Source organism: Xenopus laevis, chromosome 9_10S (assembly GCF_017654675.1).
Source record: "Xenopus laevis strain J_2021 chromosome 9_10S, Xenopus_laevis_v10.1, whole genome shotgun sequence".
Classification (NCBI taxonomy): Eukaryota; Metazoa; Chordata; class Amphibia; order Anura; family Pipidae; genus Xenopus; species Xenopus laevis.
This window is the reverse complement of record NC_054388.1, coordinates 6,234,109-6,251,797: the sequence shown is the minus strand read 5'-3', so window position 1 is coordinate 6,251,797 and position 17,689 is coordinate 6,234,109. Positions and strand designations below refer to the sequence as shown.

Below are 17,689 nucleotides of genomic sequence, written 5' to 3'. Positions count from 1 at the left end.
TTTTGAAATCTGACATGGGGCTAGACATTTTGTCAATTTCCCAGCTGCCCCTGGTCATCTGACTAGTGCCTGCATGTTAGGAGAGAAATGCTTTCTGGCAGGCTGCTGTTTTTCCTTCTCAATGTAAATGAATGTGTCTCAGTGGGACCTGGATTTTACTATTGAGTGTTGTTCTTAGATCTACCAGGCAGCTGTTATCTTGTGTTAGGGAGCTGCTATCTGGTTACCTTCCCATTGTTCTTTTGTTTGGCTGCTGTGGGAAAAGGGGAGGGGGGTGATATCACTCTAACTTGCAGTACAGCAGTAAAGAGTGATTGAAGTTTATCAGAGCACAAGTCACATGACTTGGGGCAGCTGGGAAATTGACAATATGTCTAGCCCCATGTCAGATTTCAAAATTGAATACAAAAAAATCTGTTTGCTCTTTTGAGAAATGTATTTCAGTGCAAAATTCTGCTGGAGCAGCACTATTAACTGATTCATTTTGAAAAAATGTTTGTTTCCCATGACAGTATCCCTTTAAGGTATGAAGATCCAAATTACAGAAAGATCCGTTATCTGAAAAATGCCAGGTCTGGAGCATACTGGATAACAGATCCCACACCTGTAATATCATTTATACTATTATTGTTCTTTACATACTATAATCTATTATTTCATCTATAGCCTCTTCGTTCTCATAGTAATAGGGAATGGCCATGAAATAGGCCAAATGTTTAGCCGCACAAGGGCCACTGATACCTGGGTCCACTATCACTATCCCTATTCTGAAGATCACCAGAAAAGGAGTTATATTAAGAATTAGAGAAGGTATTAAATCCAAATAGTTCAGGGAATACTCTTTTTTGGAAACATAATGAAACGCTGTTAATCTTGTGTTGGATATCTGTATTCCGTCCAGGTTCCGTGTTTGACTGAGGATGCTACATGGCAGCCTATCTCGTATTCATTTATTCAGCGAGATTCTTCCATTTGCAACTCTGCATCACACTGAGACCGGACTCGTAGGATTATTATTGTGTTTATTATTAAGTTACCAGGAGCTTTACAAATGGCCTGGCAGAATGCGAGATAATAAATGCAAACAAAGCGGAGTCCCTTGCCGAGGCCTCTCAGTAAGTGAGATATAAAGTAATTATGTTTTTTGTAAGAGAACAACATGGGAGCTGTTAGAGGGAAGTAGATATTCCCGACGAATGTTCAAGAGTGTTGGTTTGTGATGCGATGGGAGTGGCTTTATTTGGATGCCAGATAATCTAGTGCCCTGATTTCTTAACCTTGGGTCTCCAGATGCTTTGGACTATAACTGCCAACGTTCTTCAGTATATATAATAACAGGTTATAACATGCCAGTAGTTGTAACCCACCAACATCTGGGGACCCTAGAATAAGCCATTCCTTCAGAGCTACCCTCCTGTGTTGATTATCATTAATAAGCTTGACCAACCAGGTTGTTGTAGCTAGAACTCAGGGGTTCTGAGGGGTTGAACCTGATGGACTTTGGGGTTTTCAACCCAATCTAACTATGTAACCCAGAATCTGTCGATGCCCCAACTCCCTTGTTGAACAACCTGAACAGGGTTTTGGTCTCCAAAGCAAGCAAGATGTTCTACAGCAGGTTGGGGACATAAAAAAAGGTCTTGGAGGGTTGGATCAGGTCAATAGACATTTGACTGCAATAGAACATGGCCGTGGAGGCATAGATACCGCTTTTAACAGATTGCTGAAGTATAGAATATCCATGGGCCAATTAGATCTGAAAGTGGTGTACAAAAGTAGTTTCTGGGGCCCCAAAACAAAATATATTTGTGGCTCACTTAACTAGGGATGGTCTATAAAGGAAAAAGACCCTGCTTTGATAAAGTCACCAATGGTGCAAAATATGGGGAAGATGTGGCAATAGAATGTACCCTTTGTTGTTTGGTGTGGATTTTTTGGTTTTCCAATTGAAATGCTCTGTAGACAACAAATGTTTGCGTGTGTGAAACTACTAATTGGTTGTTTAATTATAGAGGGAGTGGGCCCTGCAACTGCTTGAGGGTCCAGGAGTTATAGATTGGCCCACCAGGGTTCTAAATGATTAGCAACATGTATGCCATTTATAACATATAATTAATAATAATTTAATATTATTCATTTTGCAATTTGATACTGAAATTGAGGTCAGGTTCCCATTGAACCCTTAACACTGAGTCCACCAGCAGCCATTGGGTTTTCTGCCTCTATGCAACGCCCAACATGGAATAGGGATTACAAAGAAATAGTGATGTTGTGCTTTTGTGCCATTTGATGACTTCAAATTGGAGAATCTGAAATGTTCTCCCATTTTTCCCCAAAACATTTCCTATGTCCAGGGGCGTAACTACAGAGGAAGCAGGCGGTGCAGCTACAGAGGGGCCCAGGGGGTATATGGACCCCATGAGGCCCTAATAAATGAGCAATTTCAACATATTTTGGTAAAACAGGGCAACCTCTGGATATGTTGGGGTCCCTAAAATTTTGCTATGGGGCCCAGGAACATCTAATAATGCCACTGCCTATGTCCTTCTAAAAGAACTAATGGATTTCACTAGGCTTTGAAGCTGGGAACAACAATAAAATGGGCCAAAAATGGAAAAAATGGAAGGATTTCTGATAATTCTGTACCGGATTAGTTATTATTGCTGAAGTTTTGGAGCAATTAAAATTCATCTCCGGATGACTTGGAACGAGGGCAAAGAGGAACAGGGCACCTTTTGCCAGGGCTCAATTAGTTGAGCCATTAAAATAATTTTCCAGGGACACCACTATCCAAAAATAGAATAGTTCATGCAAATTAGGGAGTTGTCAAGTGCAAATAGTCTGGATACAAATGGATCCTGAACATGTCTGATGAAGGGGTCTGTCCCCAAAACTTTACATCATTGACGCAATAAACGGGCAAGGGTTCGCCCGTCTTTACTTTTCAGCCATTGTGTGTTGGTTTTTGGCTTACAATTAATTGTGGGAGAGGTGCTGACCTCTCTAACCATAACAAGGCTTTTCTTCTATATGAGAGAGGCAGGGGGAAAGAGAATAATTGGTTCTTCATGCTGCCTGAATATCAGGATATCAGTATTCAGCTTCAACTTCTAGGTTTTTCTGCAGGAAGACCCACAAGTCCAGCCAAGCTATCTAGTTAACTGCTCAGGCTCACTTCTCCCTATTTCTTCATTCCTGAATCAGTTGCCCCCTACCCACGGTTTATACCCAAACACAAGTGAATGGAAGAACATGGCTGAGATTTCACACGTAAAGGTTAAACCCTTCTGTGATCTTTCTCCCTGCAATGCCTTCCCGCCAGCTAGAATCTAACCGGCGGGTTGGCACTCAGATCCATTCGTTTTCCGAAGTCGTCCAAAGTTTCCTCGTGAGGCAACTTAGGACGACTTCGGAAAACGAAACGCTCAGAGTGCCATCTTTGTATGGTGTAGACAGTAATATGATCAGTCTGCTCACTGTGCTTAGATAGTCAGTCTTATGGAAGTGAATAAATGAATTAAAAAGCGTAGATATTTCAGTTTAGCTGCTTCTCTGAATTTCTAGACAGCAGCAGGGAAGGTGCTTCTTTATCACCTACAGTTGTGAAGTTACGGCAGGAGGTGGGGTGCGGGGAGTCAGAACTGCCGCTTAATAGTTCTTCATAAGCCTCGGCACAAAGGCAGACAAAGGAAGGAGCCGCTCTCTGTGCATTTCCTAAAGACATATTGAGGCTGAAAGATGGAGTACCAACCCACGGATCTCTGTGTTAAAGGCAATTATTTTATGCTAATTTTACCTAACTGGGAAATCCATCAAGATGCATGTCTCCGTCTCTCCATACTATAAATAGAGATATTTCCATTCTCTGTGGGGAAAGGAATTATGCATTCCTTTATGTAAAGCCACTGGGAAGCTTGAAACTCCTACCCATTAAGGTTTTAAAGACTATACACCCGTTAATACACCTATTCCATGTATTTATCCTTTATAGACAAGAGATTGTAGATTGTAATTTTGTATCTTATAGTCTTATATGTAGCACCATGGGATCTGGAGGAACATTATTTCGTTTCCACTATGTACTGTATCACTTGTATGTGGTTTTAATGACAATAAAACCCACTTGACTTGAGATTGAGTGGGTGTAACATATTCCATATTTATAGATTTGTCAACTGGTACATTACCCCAAATACTTTCTTCAGTCTATAAGGCACTGGTTGGGAAAGTCAAAACAAGCCGCCATGTTTCAAGATAATGTGTCCACCCAGTGTCGGACTGGGACACCAAGGGCCAACCAAAAAAAACTTAGACCTGGGACCCACCCAAAAACCTTAGACTGGTGGCCCACCAAAAAACCTTAAACCAGGGGCCAACCAAAAAACCTTAGACCAAGGGCCAACCAAAAGACTTTCAACAAGGGGCCCACCAAAAAAACCTTAGACCAGGGGCCAACCGAAAAACCTTACACCAGGAGCCAACCAAAAAACCTTAGACCGGGGACCCACTCTCTATTATTCTTCATCTCCTCACTCAAACTCTATTCTCCTAGTCTCTTTTCTTTACATACTATAATCTATTATTTCATCTATTTAGCCTCTTTGTTCTCATAGAAATAGGGAATGGCCATGAAATAGGCCAAATATTTAGCGGCATGAGGGGCCACTGACACCTGGTATCCCAGTGAGCCAGTCCAACACTGTGTCCACCAGAGTTGGTTTAAGGGCTCCTCTTGGCTTCTCTACACATTGCTCAATAATAAGGGCCCCATGGGCCCCCCTGCAGCCGCAGGGTCTGCTTCCTTTGTAGTAATGCCCCTGACCCTTTGCATATATCATTTTCTGCTACTTTTTCCTGCTTTTTTTTGTTGTGGAGGAGTAATTATTTCGATACCGTCCTGCAGAACACACTAAAAAATCCTTTCCTTTTAATAAAGATATAAGGTCACACAGCCGGGAGAAATACTCAATAATGTGTCCCTCTCAGGTTTACTTGCTGTCCTTTCCATCATAAAAGAACTTTGTTAATAATTTAGCAGCGCGTTCCCCATGTAATGGCTTCCTGGCAATGTCAGCATAAACTCTAGGACAAGGACTCACCAGAAGTTACTGCCCAACTGGATTGTTCGCCTTTGCGTTAACTTTTAGTATGACGTAGAGATCGATATTCTGAAACAATTTGCAATTGGTTTTAATTTTTTACCATTTATGGATTTATTTAGCGGCTCTATAATTTGAGATTTCAGCCATCCGGGGGTAGGGTTTAAATTAACCTAGCAACTTTGCATCAAATGGAATAAGAGACAGGAATATGGATAGGAGAGGCCGGAATAGAATGCCGAGGAATAAAAAGTAGCAACACCAATACATTTGTAGCTTTACCGAACATTTGTTTTCTTAGATGGGGTCAGTGACCCCCGTTTGGAAGCTGGAAAGGTTCAGAAGAAGGAGGCACATAATTCAAAAACTATATAAAAAGAAATAATGAAGACCAATTTAAAAGTTGCTTAGAACTGGCCATTCTATAACACACTAAAAGTTAACTTAAAGGTGGACCACCCCTTTTAAGGAGAACTAAAGTCTAAAGCAGTATAGGCCCAGGCCTTTGTGGCTTTCCCACAAATCCAGGCCTATCAACAAGGTCGGACTGGGGGCTAGAGACCCACCGGGTTGCTGTCTCAGGGGCCCTCCTCCAGCCCCCGCCCCTGGTGCAAAGTCCCCTCTGTGCCCCCAGCCCCTGTCGCAACCTGCCTCCAGCCGGTCCATCTGCCTCCTCTCACTTGCGTGTGCGCGCCTGCGTGTGTACCTTTTTTTGTTCAAGAGTCCGGGGCAGGAGAGGGAGGTCTGGAATGGAGTGGGTCTGGGCAGTGGTGTAACTAGATATTGCTGGGCACCACAGCAAATTATTTTTCAGGCCCCATTTATGTCTAGAGGTTGACTTGTTTTACCAATATTTATTTAAAATGTATATGAATTAGGGTCTCGTGGGGCCCTTTTACCTCCCGGGCCCCCCTGCAGCCGCAGGGTCTGCTTCATCTGTAGTTACGCCTATGGGTCTGGGATGACCCACAAGAGCCAGGGCCCACCGGATTTTCTCCCGGTGTCCCGCCAGCCCAGTCCAACCCTGCCTGTCAACAGTAGCTCCCCATCTTTGATCATGTCAGTCTATCTTTCGAGTGTCAGTGACTTTGCACATGCTCAGTTTACTCTGGACATTACAAATCAAGCATACAATAAAGTTATAACAGGCATACAGAGCTATGCTGCATAATGCAAGATAGTCTGTGTACATGCAAACAAGTACCCTGGAATACCAACAAATGCATGCACAATGCCAAGGATGGCTTGAACCAGAATACCTTGCATTAAAATAAGCCTTGTGAGCACTAGGGGTTTGGGAATCACTAACCTCCTATCAAGATCATTGAAAATCAAATTGCACAGCTCTGAAACACGAGCATACAATTCTCAAGGCCACATGGATCAAGCGATCACTTTTCCAGTTTGCACTTTTTGTGACTCAGATTGCTTTCTATGAAAACGGTCTCTGGAGAGTTTACTTAAAAGCAGGCGTGACCTTGGCATGGAATCTCTTATCCTTTTAACATCATATGTGTGCCTACGCAAGCCGCAATCTGGCATTTAAATGTGTCAAATGTGAAAAGGCCATGATTTGTTTTGTGTATAGAGCTCGGATCTCCTAAGATACCAACCAGCGTGAATCACAATGAAAGTGAATGCATGTGCCGTAGAGCAGCCGACTAGATTAGCCTTTTTTATGGGAAGCTTAGGAGTGTTTGAGATTTATCTATTGTGACTAGATAAAGTCCTAGGGTAAATGAAGTGCAACGTCTACACAATGCTTGAACGTGGAACACTGGCAGCTTTATATCTTCTACCCAAAGGGGGAAAATCATTACCCAGTGTTACTGTATGTTATCTAGAGAATAATATTATCCCTCCCCCTTAAAATATAAGGATATTAGATGTCCATCACCATATAAAGTCATTGCAAGTCCTGTGACATGTGATATCACCAATTATAACTGATTATTTCACTAAGAATTGTTGAAGAACTCTTGGAACAGTAAAAACAAACCTTCTGGATTTCCAAAAGCCCACTTAGATGGAGACATCAGGAGAAGGACACATCTATGACTGAAGGTTGATGCTTTGCATTGATATATTGAGCGGTGTGCTCCTAAAAGGGGCAGCCAAGGTTCCCTTACCTTCCTTTCTGTAGTAGAGGATCTCCAGCTTACGCTCCTCCGACCCCAGCAGAGCTTGAGTAAGTTGGGTGATGCTGCTGTTTGTTGTCTCTGGACCGGTCAAAAAGTCGCACGTGCAGGGTCTCTGCATGACCTCCACCCTTGAGTACCCAAACATGTCGCAGAAACCATCATTGCAGTATATAATGGAACAGTTGTCCATTTGGGCATTGGCAATCAGAAACTTGCGACCTGCAAGAAGAAAGAAGGGATTTATAACATTTTACAGTAGAACGTGTTTTTTTAACCAAGGGTATGGATATAGGCAGTACAGATAATTATCTATCTATATATATTTGCTAAACATCAGCATGAGATAGACAAAGAAAACCTGAATAATAGCTGTGGTTTCATCTGTATTTTTCTGTTGAGCACCATTTCTACCCTTATTTAGCCCTTTTGTATGGTGAAACTGTATCCTCTCTTATACACAAAAGAACTGCTTGAAGCAGATTGTAAACTTTTACAGATAGCAAACACCATCTGTCTTTTCTGCAGAGCCCATTTTTCATACAGTATGGACTTACTCAGAAATACAGCATCACGCAGTCTACACCTGAGGAGATTGTCTCACAATAAAGCTACTCAGGGATCATTGCTGTGAAAGCTAACAGAAGGTAACTGTAATATTGAGATTAATCCCCATGGCTCAATTGCAGTGTCGGACTGGGACACCAGGGGCCCACCCAAAAACCTTAGACCTGGGGCTCACGATCAGTTCTATTATTCTTCCTCTCCTCACTCAACCTCCTAGTCTCTTTTCTTTACATACTATAATCTATTATTCCATCTATTTAGCCTCATAGAAATAGGGAATGGCCATGAAATAGGCCAAATGTTTAGCAGTATGAGAGTCCACTGACACCTGGGCCCACCGGGAGTTTTCCTGGTATCCCAGCGGGCCAGTATCACTGCTCAATTGCCTTCATATTGTCACTCTTTCAGTTTGGTTGCTGGTGTTAAACCAAACCTGAATATGTTCTGGCTTAATGACCATCTACACATGGCAATACTTTATTCCTATCAACTAGAGTTCTTTTATTAAGGTTGATCATTGGTCTGCTTCCTCTAAAATCACAGTGTTTGACATTGGCATGCTAAGACTCTCATGAGCCCCAGTGCAATGCCTGAACCCATACCCCAAAGACCATTGATTCTAAAGCCCACCTTTTTTATCCCCCATACCACTCAACCAGTACCACACACCCTTTCTTAATTTATATTCTTTAGAAACCCTTTAGATTCTTGTCTTATTTCTGAAACAAATGGGGTTCCTGTCTATACCAACACTGATCTCCCAGTTATTTTGGACCAGAGAATGGCTACAGAACCCAGGATTGCCACTCTACAGCTGAAGTGAACTGCTACAAACCAGTGGTGTTACTACAGGGGATGCAGAGGGTGCAATCCCACCTGGGCCAGCACCCCCTCTGGGCCCTCTAGACACTTGTGCCGACTGGAATCTGGCACAAAATTGCATCCCAAGAGGGGTTGGGGGGCCTAGTCTGCACCCGGTCCCCCAAGTTACTGCTACAAACGATTGTTAGTGCTCCCCAAGGCACCAACTATGAGTCCATATATGTAACTGCCTAACAAATCTTTGTTTTGTAGAATGGGACAAAGTGGTAGTGATATTAAATTAGTCCAAAATAGGGATCTTTATCTCGTTCGATATGTTTTCTCATGGGTAGAGAAAAGATCATCCATCCATTGTTAATTGCTGCCACTGTATTGTATATACTCTCTCCCCACCAGATAGGAAAGTGCTTTCCTCGTATTCATCTGACCAAGGTAAGAAGAACCTCACAGAAGCCACAGAATGAGCTCAGCCAGTTTCAGCCTTTAATGGTACCGCAAAAGGCTTTTATTGCCATGCCATGTTCGCCTGGCTGTTCACATTTAGGACGGTAATTTTGTTTGCTTCAGTTTTGCATTAATAGCTGTTAGAGCTTTTATTGTTATCAGAGCTTTTGGTCAGAAATTGCTTGAACAAAACATTCGTACCGCACGGACGAGAAGCGTTGGGGGAAGAACAAGGCTCACCAGGGACAGGTGATGAGAATAATGAACAATAAATGTGAGAGTTCTTGATCAACGTGGGGATAAGAGTGTGCAAAACACTTCGATACACTAATGCTGTTTTTCTAAGTCATAGTTTAACATTTACCATACACAGAGATCTATTTATAAAGCTTTGATGCCCTAAAACTGGTCAAAGTTTCCCGATTTTTTCCTTTTTTTTGTTTCTTATTTCGTATAAATAAATAAATTATTCCAATGCAACTTTGGTCAACTTTTCTGTTAGTTTATGACTTTCCTAATATAACAAGAATATTACTAAGCTACATCAGACTTTGTTTCTCTTGAGGAAGTGGCCGGTAGCCACAAAACGCGTAAAGTGGGCAGCCTACAATATGTTCTGGACACGCCTTTACCATTTGATGATTCTTTAATAAATTTCTATTTTTTAACAGACGAATAATTGGCTCCTTTGGTGCTCAATTTTTTTCTTGTGCTCTATATCAGCGGGTGTCAGGGAGCCGGGAGCTCCCTCCAGGGAGGTAGTCAGGATCAAGGAGGATGTAAGGTCACGGTATCCAAAGGATTAATCAAGATACAAGGTCAAAGTCCAGGCAAGAGTTCAATGGCAGGCAGATCAGGATCAAATAACAAGAGTCCAGTCAGGAGGTCAAAACCAAGGCAGGAGCAGGAATCAGGAATACAGGAACCCAGGTTCAGGGAAGCAAAACCTATTCTTGGGCGCCCTTCTGGTGTCCTGGGTGCCCTTTTATAGTTGAGTTTGGCGCCATAGTGACGTCACTGGCGTCCTTACGCCGGCGTGCTTACGCAAGCGTCGGCGTTGCGGCGCTGGCATCCCAGCGTCCACGTGGGCGCCGCCATTTTGGATTCTTCGTCGCCGGGAGCAGACGCGTCATTCATGCTCCCGGCGGCCTTGACAGCGGGTTCGCAACGGGTGGTTCATCATTTCACTTTTTTTATGGCGACAAAACGAAATATTTCATTAACATTTCCTTCTCTGTCTCAAAAAGACTTTCTCATTACTCCAGTATCACCAGAAACCTCTTTGGAGCTTTACAAATTGGCATTTCCAACCTCAGTAGTAAAGTGGTAGCTCAGGCTATAGTTCTGAAGTAATTCGGAAGATATGGCTCAGACTGTTACATTTGATTTTGGAGGATAATGGCTGCAAGTGTTGGACTTCTCAGGAAGAAGCATGGAAGCCAAATATTCTTCAGTAGAGGCAGTTACTTCCAATCTATGGTGGCCATTCTTATCCAGCATCCATTTCCCAAGTATTGGCAGGGAAAGCTGCCCATTTTTGATGACCATGGCTTAACGGAAAGGTCTAAAGGTCTCTTTTGTGCCAACAAATAGGCACTTTTTCATTTCTGGCTCAATGAATAACAAAAACATTCTTTTTTTGCAATAGAAACTTGCACAATGGTGTATGTATGGATTTGAGTAGGGCAGAAGAGGTCCATACCATGAGATTCTAAAATAAAGTTTGGCTGGGAGCTTGTGGATGATGGAGAGTCTGGGAATTCCATAGGCAATTGGAAAATATATTTTCTGAACAACTCTGCTCATCAACAATAGACTGTGTTGAGTTGACATGAAGATCTGGCTGAGACGGGCCTTATTGTGCATTGAGGGTAATGTATATGTAGGGTAAAACAGAAACATATATTGTGTGAAAGAATTAGAGAGAATTCAGCATTGTATGTACAGGTATGGGACCGGTTATCCAGAATGGTCGGAACCTGGGTTTTTTTTCTGGATAACAGATCTTTCCTGCAAACTTGTAGTCTGAAGAGGGTGAAAGCCTGTACGAGTGTTTGTCAATGGCTGGGCAGAGAAAGGAACATCTTGTTTTTAGAAACCACATATTTATGGGGACTAAGGAAGTGGGTATGAGCCCGGTGTAATTATTTCATAATGTACTTTAGAGATATGGTCACGAGGGACTTCTTCACTGCAATGTAAAATGGATTTTGGAGCAGTGATGATATTTCTTTCTGCTCTAGAAATATTTTGTTTAAAATAGCCATACAGGATGCAATTACAGATCTGGGACTGTGGTCTGAATATCAGGATTAAGTTCAGGACAAGTGAAAAAGATCTGTGTGTCATAAGCACCACTGGGGTGAGAGAAACAAGAATGAGATTTGATAAGAGAGCCCAAAAAAAAAAAAGGCAATGGAAAGAGAATGGAAAAGCAGGATCAAGACTTAACTCGCAAGGCACATTCACAGACAGATCAATAGCAAAGGAGGGACTGTGTAATAAAAGTGACACTAGAGGTGGAATTGGACGGAGAGGAGAAGATGTTTAATGTTACAAAAAGGACTAGGGGGTAGGAACATAATAATATTTGAAGGTGTTTTTCAGAATTGAGTGTCATTTGGAAGTCAGTAGCTGTCAAGGTATTCAGGGTCACAGCGTGGTTACTCATGAAACTGTCTAACCCGAGAATGCTCTAAAAGAAATGGGAAGATTCTAACAAACTGTTAAGGTAAAATAACGTACTAATGTTGTTTTAGCAAGTGAAGGAAGGAATGATATTTTATAGCTAGAATCTCATCAAGAAGATAGGATCTGTGCAGCTGCTGGGACAGAATGCTCTGTTATACAGATAGCTAGAATCTCAGCTGCCATAAAGCAGGGCAGGACTGCTGCTTACAATGGGGATCAGATAGGATCTGTGCAGCCACTGGGACAGAATGTTCTGTTATACAGATAGCTAGAATCTCAGCTGCCATAAAGCAGGACAGGACTGCTGCTTACAATGGGGATCAGATAGGATCTGTGCAGCCACTGGGTCATAATGCTCTGTTATACAGATAGCTAGAATCTCAGCTGCCATAAAGCAGGACAGAACTGCTGCTTACAATGGGGATAAGATCTGTGCAGCCACTGGGACAGAATGTTCTGTTATACAGATAGCTAGAATCTCAGCTGCCATAAAGCAGGACAGGACTGCTGCTTACAATGGGGATCAGATAGGATCTGTGCAGCCACTGGGACAGAATGTTCTGTTATACAGATAGCTAGAATCTCAGCTGCCATAAAGCAGGACAGGACTGCTGCTTACAATGGGGATCAGATAGGATCTGTGCAGCCACTGGGTCATAATGCTCTGTTATACAGATAGCTAGAATCTCAGCTGCCATAAAGCAGGACAGAACTGCTGCTTACAATGGGGATAAGATCTGTGCAGCCACTGGGACAGAATGCCCTGTTATACAGATAGCTAGAATCTCAGCTGCCATAAAGCAGGACAGGACTGCTGCTTACAATGGGGATCAGATAGGATCTGTGCAGCCACTGGGACAGAATGTTCTTTTATACAGATAGCTAGAAACTCAGCTGCCATAAAGCAGGGCAGGACTGCTGCTTCCAATGGGGATCAGATGGGATTGGTGCAGCCACTGGGACAGAATGTTCTGTTATACAGATAGCTAGAATCTCAGCTGCCATAAAGCAGGACAGGACTGCTGCTTCCAATGGGGATCAGATAGGATCTGTGCAGCCACTGGGACAGAATGCTCTATTATACAGATAGCTAGAATATCAGCCATAAAGCAGGGCAGGACTGCTGCTTACAATAGGGATTAATTATATATCTTAGTTGGGATCAAGTAGAAGGTACTGTTTTATTATTACAGAGAAAAAGGAAATCGTTTTTAAAATCTGGATTATTTGGATAAAATGGAGTCTATGGGAGATGGCCTTTCCGTAATTCAGAGCTTTCTGGATAACATTTCTGGATAACAGATCCCATATTGAATCGCCATAACAGGCCTGTGCTTTCTACAGTTACACTAATACATTCATGCCAATGGGGATCACTTATAACAGACATCAGGGCAGAGCCATAGGGACAATAACATCAGGTTTTACTTGGCGACATCATGAGATTATAGAATTTGGCTTCTGATTGGATGAAGCCGGAAGATCGACTCAGCCTGATGTCTGTAAATTTCACTTCGGAAATGGGCCTGGGTATTAGAATTATCCAATTTCATCTAAAAGCTCCTTAGTGCCCTATTAGGCCAGCGGTGCTTGGAAAGAAATTGTTTTCATATTAAGGAAACGCGCATTTCTCCGAAGATCAGAAATAAGTGTTTGTGCCATAGAAAAGATATGAAGAATATCATTGTTTTTGCAATTTTGCAATCGGTTTTCATTTTTTATTATTTGTGGCTTTTGAGTTATTTAGCTTTTTATTCAGCAGCTCTCCAGTTTGCAATTTCAGCAGTCTGGTTACTGGGGTCCAAATCCCCCTAGCAACCATGCACTGATTTGAATAAGAGACTGGAATACGAATAGGAATAGAAACAGGAGTAATAAAAAGTAGCAATATCAATACATTTGTAGCCTTACATAGCATTTGATTCTTAAAGGGGAGCTCCACCTTTAAGTTAACAGTTAGTATGTTATAGAATGGCAAATTCTAAGCAACTTTTCAATTGGTCTTCATTTTTTCATTTTTTTTTTTTTTTTTATAGTTTCTGAATTATATGCCTTCTTCTGCTGCCTCTTTCAAGCTTTCAAATGGGGTAACTGGCCCCATCTAAGAAACGAATACAGGTATGGGATCTGTTATCCGGAAACCCGTTATCCAGAAAGCTCGGAATTATGGAATGGCCGTCTCCCATAGCCTCAATTTTAATCAAATAATCCACATTTTTAAAAAGGATTTCCTTTCTCTCTGTAATAATAAAACAGTAGCTTGTACTTGATCCCAACTAAGATATAATTAATCCTTATTGGAGGCAACACGAGCCTATTGGGTTTATTTCACCAAACACCCAACACAGTGATATTACACATGCCTAATAAGCAACACGTGCATGAAATGTGTAAGGCTCTTTGCGCCTGCTACAACATCTCCTTATTTCGCTATGCCTGGTCTCGGAGCAAATAAGATACTTTGTAACAATTTTGAGATAAGCAAATACGTTATTGTAACAATTTAGATAAGGAGGTCCCTTGGGAAAACTTAGACTTACAGCTTAAAGGACAATTCACCTTCATTAGCAAAACTGTATAAACTGGATAAAAAAAACACAGAAATATGTTCAAACATTCATTAGCTGCCAAATTTTGCAAAATGAACATGGTAATTAGCCACAAAAATGGGTGTGGTCAAAAAAATAATTTTTTGTCCCTTTTTTTATTTCCAAAATGTTGGGAGGTATGTTCAGTCACTCTTTACTGCAAGTTGGAGTGATATCACCCTTTCCCCCCAGCAGCCTAACAACAGAACAATGGGGAGGTAACCAGATAGCAGCTCCCTAACACAAGATAACAGCTGCCTGGTAGATCTAAGAACAACACTCAATAGTAAAATCCAGGTCCCACTGAGACACATTCAGTTACATTGAGTAGGAGAAACAACAGCCTGCCAGAAAGCAGTTCCATCCTAAAGTGCTGGCTCTTTCTGAAAGCACATGACCAGGCAAAATGACCTGAGATGCACCTACACACCAATATTACAACTAAATACACTTGCTGGTTCAGGAATGACATTTTATATTGTAGAGGGAATTATTTGCAGTGTAATTTAGAAATAAAAAATACAGCATAAAAATCATGAAAGAATCTTTTATGTATTGTGGAAAAGTAAGAGTTAACTCTTTGTCTGAGCAGGTGTTGGAGAGGTTAATGTACAAGCCCAGCTGACAAGAGCGATCATCCTAGCCATGTAAAGCGCCCGCCTGATTCCTGTGAGTGCAGTGCCAGCCATCTGTTCCCTTTACCGCTGGTTGTAATTAAATGGACAAGTGAAAGAGCGGTGAGACTTCAGCTGGCGCAGCATTAACGCCTGTCACCTGTGCTTCTACAGAATCCTGAGAGGGTCATCCATCAAGGTCCCCGGCGCTGTTAAACCAGCGCGGTATTACGCCATTCGGCTCGGCAGAAAAGAAGGTGCCCTGCCAGCTGGAGAATAAATTCCTTCCACCAACCGATAAGCTGCTGCTGCTGCTGCTGGGAGAGGTCATTTAAAATAATTACGCAGAATTAATAAGGAGCTTCAGCTTCGGTATATAAAAATAAGTCCTGTGCCCATAGGCATTAGTTGTCCTTTAGTTAACCCTTTAAACATCAGTGGTTGGCACTGGCGAATTTGTCCCGTTTCGATTTGCCGAAAATTTGTGAATTTCCCGCGAAATTCGCGAAACATCAAATAATTTGCGAAACTCTGACGCTGGTGGGCATCCGAATAATGTTCATGTCAGTTTCTAAAAACTCCCCGAAACTTGAAATTCGACCAATCTAAATTTATTATTAAAATCAAATTATATCTAACTCGGATGAATGGAATCTACCCGAAAACTCGAATTGAGTTCAAATCGGATTTGATTCTGATTTTAAAAACATGTCAGGAAGGCTGCAAACAACTCCAAATTGATCCCTGGACCTCTCCCATTGACATAAACAGCAATTCGGCAGGTTTTGGGTGGCGAAAAGTCGAATTTGAGGGCCAGAGTAGGATCTCGAAAATCAAATTCGAATTTTTAAAAAATAACTCCCTGGTCGACAGTTTTGATCATAAAAAAATTAGAATTTCGAATTAAAATTTTCAATTAAAACCCTTGATAAATCTGCCCCATAGGATCAGAGGTGCCAGCACGTGGCAACTTATTTAAAGGGTGGTTCACCTTTCAGTTAACTTTCAGTATGTTATAGAATGGATAATTCAAAGCAACTTTTAAATTGACATACATTTTTAATTTTTTATGTATATTCTTTAATTATTTGCATTTTTTTACTTGTTGGCAGGGCCTACATCCAAGGGGGCCCGTGTGACCAGAGGGCTAATTATTGGGGTCCCCTGTGGGATGGCCCTGCTAGCCTACAAGTATGGGGATCCCATTATTACTGATAGTGGCCTTGGTGCAAAAGGGTCCTGATATTACCCGGTCTGCTCCGGAGCATGAGCAATGTTTTGCGGTCTAAAATGTGCTGTACCCTATAGAGCAGCCCCTTGATGTTGGCACTGACAGCTTTGCAGTTTAAACCTAATTTAAAGCAACAGTCACCCCCCAGACCATCGGCCCACCTGCTATAATGTCTCAGATCTTGTTTGATCCAGGGCCTTTTATTTCCAGATCAGAGCGAACACTTATCAGTTACATCAAATAGACTGCTACACAAGGGAATCAGTGATGGAGCCATGATCCCAGTTGGGGACAAGTGGAGCAGATACCAGTTCTGCTCTCTAAGGGTCAGGGCACATGCTCAGATTCGGGGAGATTAGTCGCCCGTAGATAAATCTCCTCTTCTTTGGGGCGACTAATCTCCCCGAACTCTCTCCAGCCGGCTAGAATGTTAATTCTTTGGTGGGATGGCACTTGGATTGCTTCGATTTCCGAAGTCGCCCAAATTTTCCTTGTGGGGCAATTTCGGGCGACTTCAGAAAACAAAGCGCTCCGAGTGCCATCCCCTGTGCTCTGTACGGCGCTAGGGGGTTTGAAGTCTCCAGTCTTGACAGGATTATATTACCATACAGGGCAGTTTGTCCTTTGATTATAGAGAAATTTATTTTTCAAATAAAAGCAGAGGAGATGGGGAGGAAAGTTAATTCAGGTGGATGAAAGTGACTTGGAGTTGGGAAGCGAATGACAAGAGGTAAGTTTCTGGCAAAACTGCTGAGAAACCTGCTGATAGAATGCAAATAGCTGACAGTACCTGTGTGGCCCCTGAGGGTGCAGAGGAAGGAGCCCCCATGGAAATCAGAGATTCAGAGCCCATTGCTGAGACTGTTACGGCGCTGGTTTGTAGGCCTCCAGCTGTGCAAGGGAATGTGCAAGGGAATGTGCAAGGGAATGTGCAAGGGAATGTACAAGGGAATGTACAAGGGAATGCAGCCTGCAGAGAGCAGAGCCTTAATTCACCTGTACCTGCACACCTGTGTGGGTTGGGGGAGGGGCACACAGAGGCTGCAGTGGCAGGTGAGGAGGAGAGATACCTGCAATACTGACACTACCCCAGTGTGTGTGTTACCCCTGAGAAGAGGGGGAGCACTGGGAGACTGGAGTGAATGGCCACGGCACAGACTATGAGCTGGTCTGGGGAAAACTGGCAACTGGAATTGCGCAGGGGACTCTGAAGGAGAAGAAAGGCCGGAGGTAAGGAGCCACATGGTTATGATGAACACTCTGATAATGCTGCTGCTGTTGTTGTGTGTGTGGAACTGTAACTCTCTGCAGTGCAGTGGAAAAGCAGCTTGTTGATCCAGTGATGATGCCTGAGCCTGTCAGTGCTATGGAGAAATGAGAGCTGGAAAGAGACCGTGAGAAAAGACTGAGTAATATTACATTTGCTAAAGGGGAAGTAGGAGCAGAGTGCAGCATTGAACAGAGAATGGGAGGAGCTTGAGGAGGAAATGATTCA

General features: G+C 42.5%; 1 protein-coding gene across 2 annotated transcripts in view; it reads right to left on the bottom strand.

Annotated features, from left to right (window-relative positions):
• Nucleotides 1-17,689, bottom strand: part of LOC108702565 (potassium voltage-gated channel subfamily H member 6) — a 67,943-nt gene that overhangs the window by 37,318 nt on the left and 12,936 nt on the right. The window contains exons 1-2 of one of the 2 annotated variants that reach the window (XM_018238118.2): nt 16,985-17,140; nt 7,229-7,459 (exon numbers count right to left, since the gene is read on the bottom strand). In XM_018238118.2, the coding sequence (XP_018093607.1) occupies nt 7,229-7,430 (202 nt within the window). In that variant the 5' untranslated portion in view covers nt 7,431-7,459; nt 16,985-17,140. Of the gene's footprint in view, nt 1-7,228; nt 7,460-16,984; nt 17,141-17,689 lie in introns of those variants that run through there. The other variant, XM_041578596.1, reaches the window with a different exon arrangement.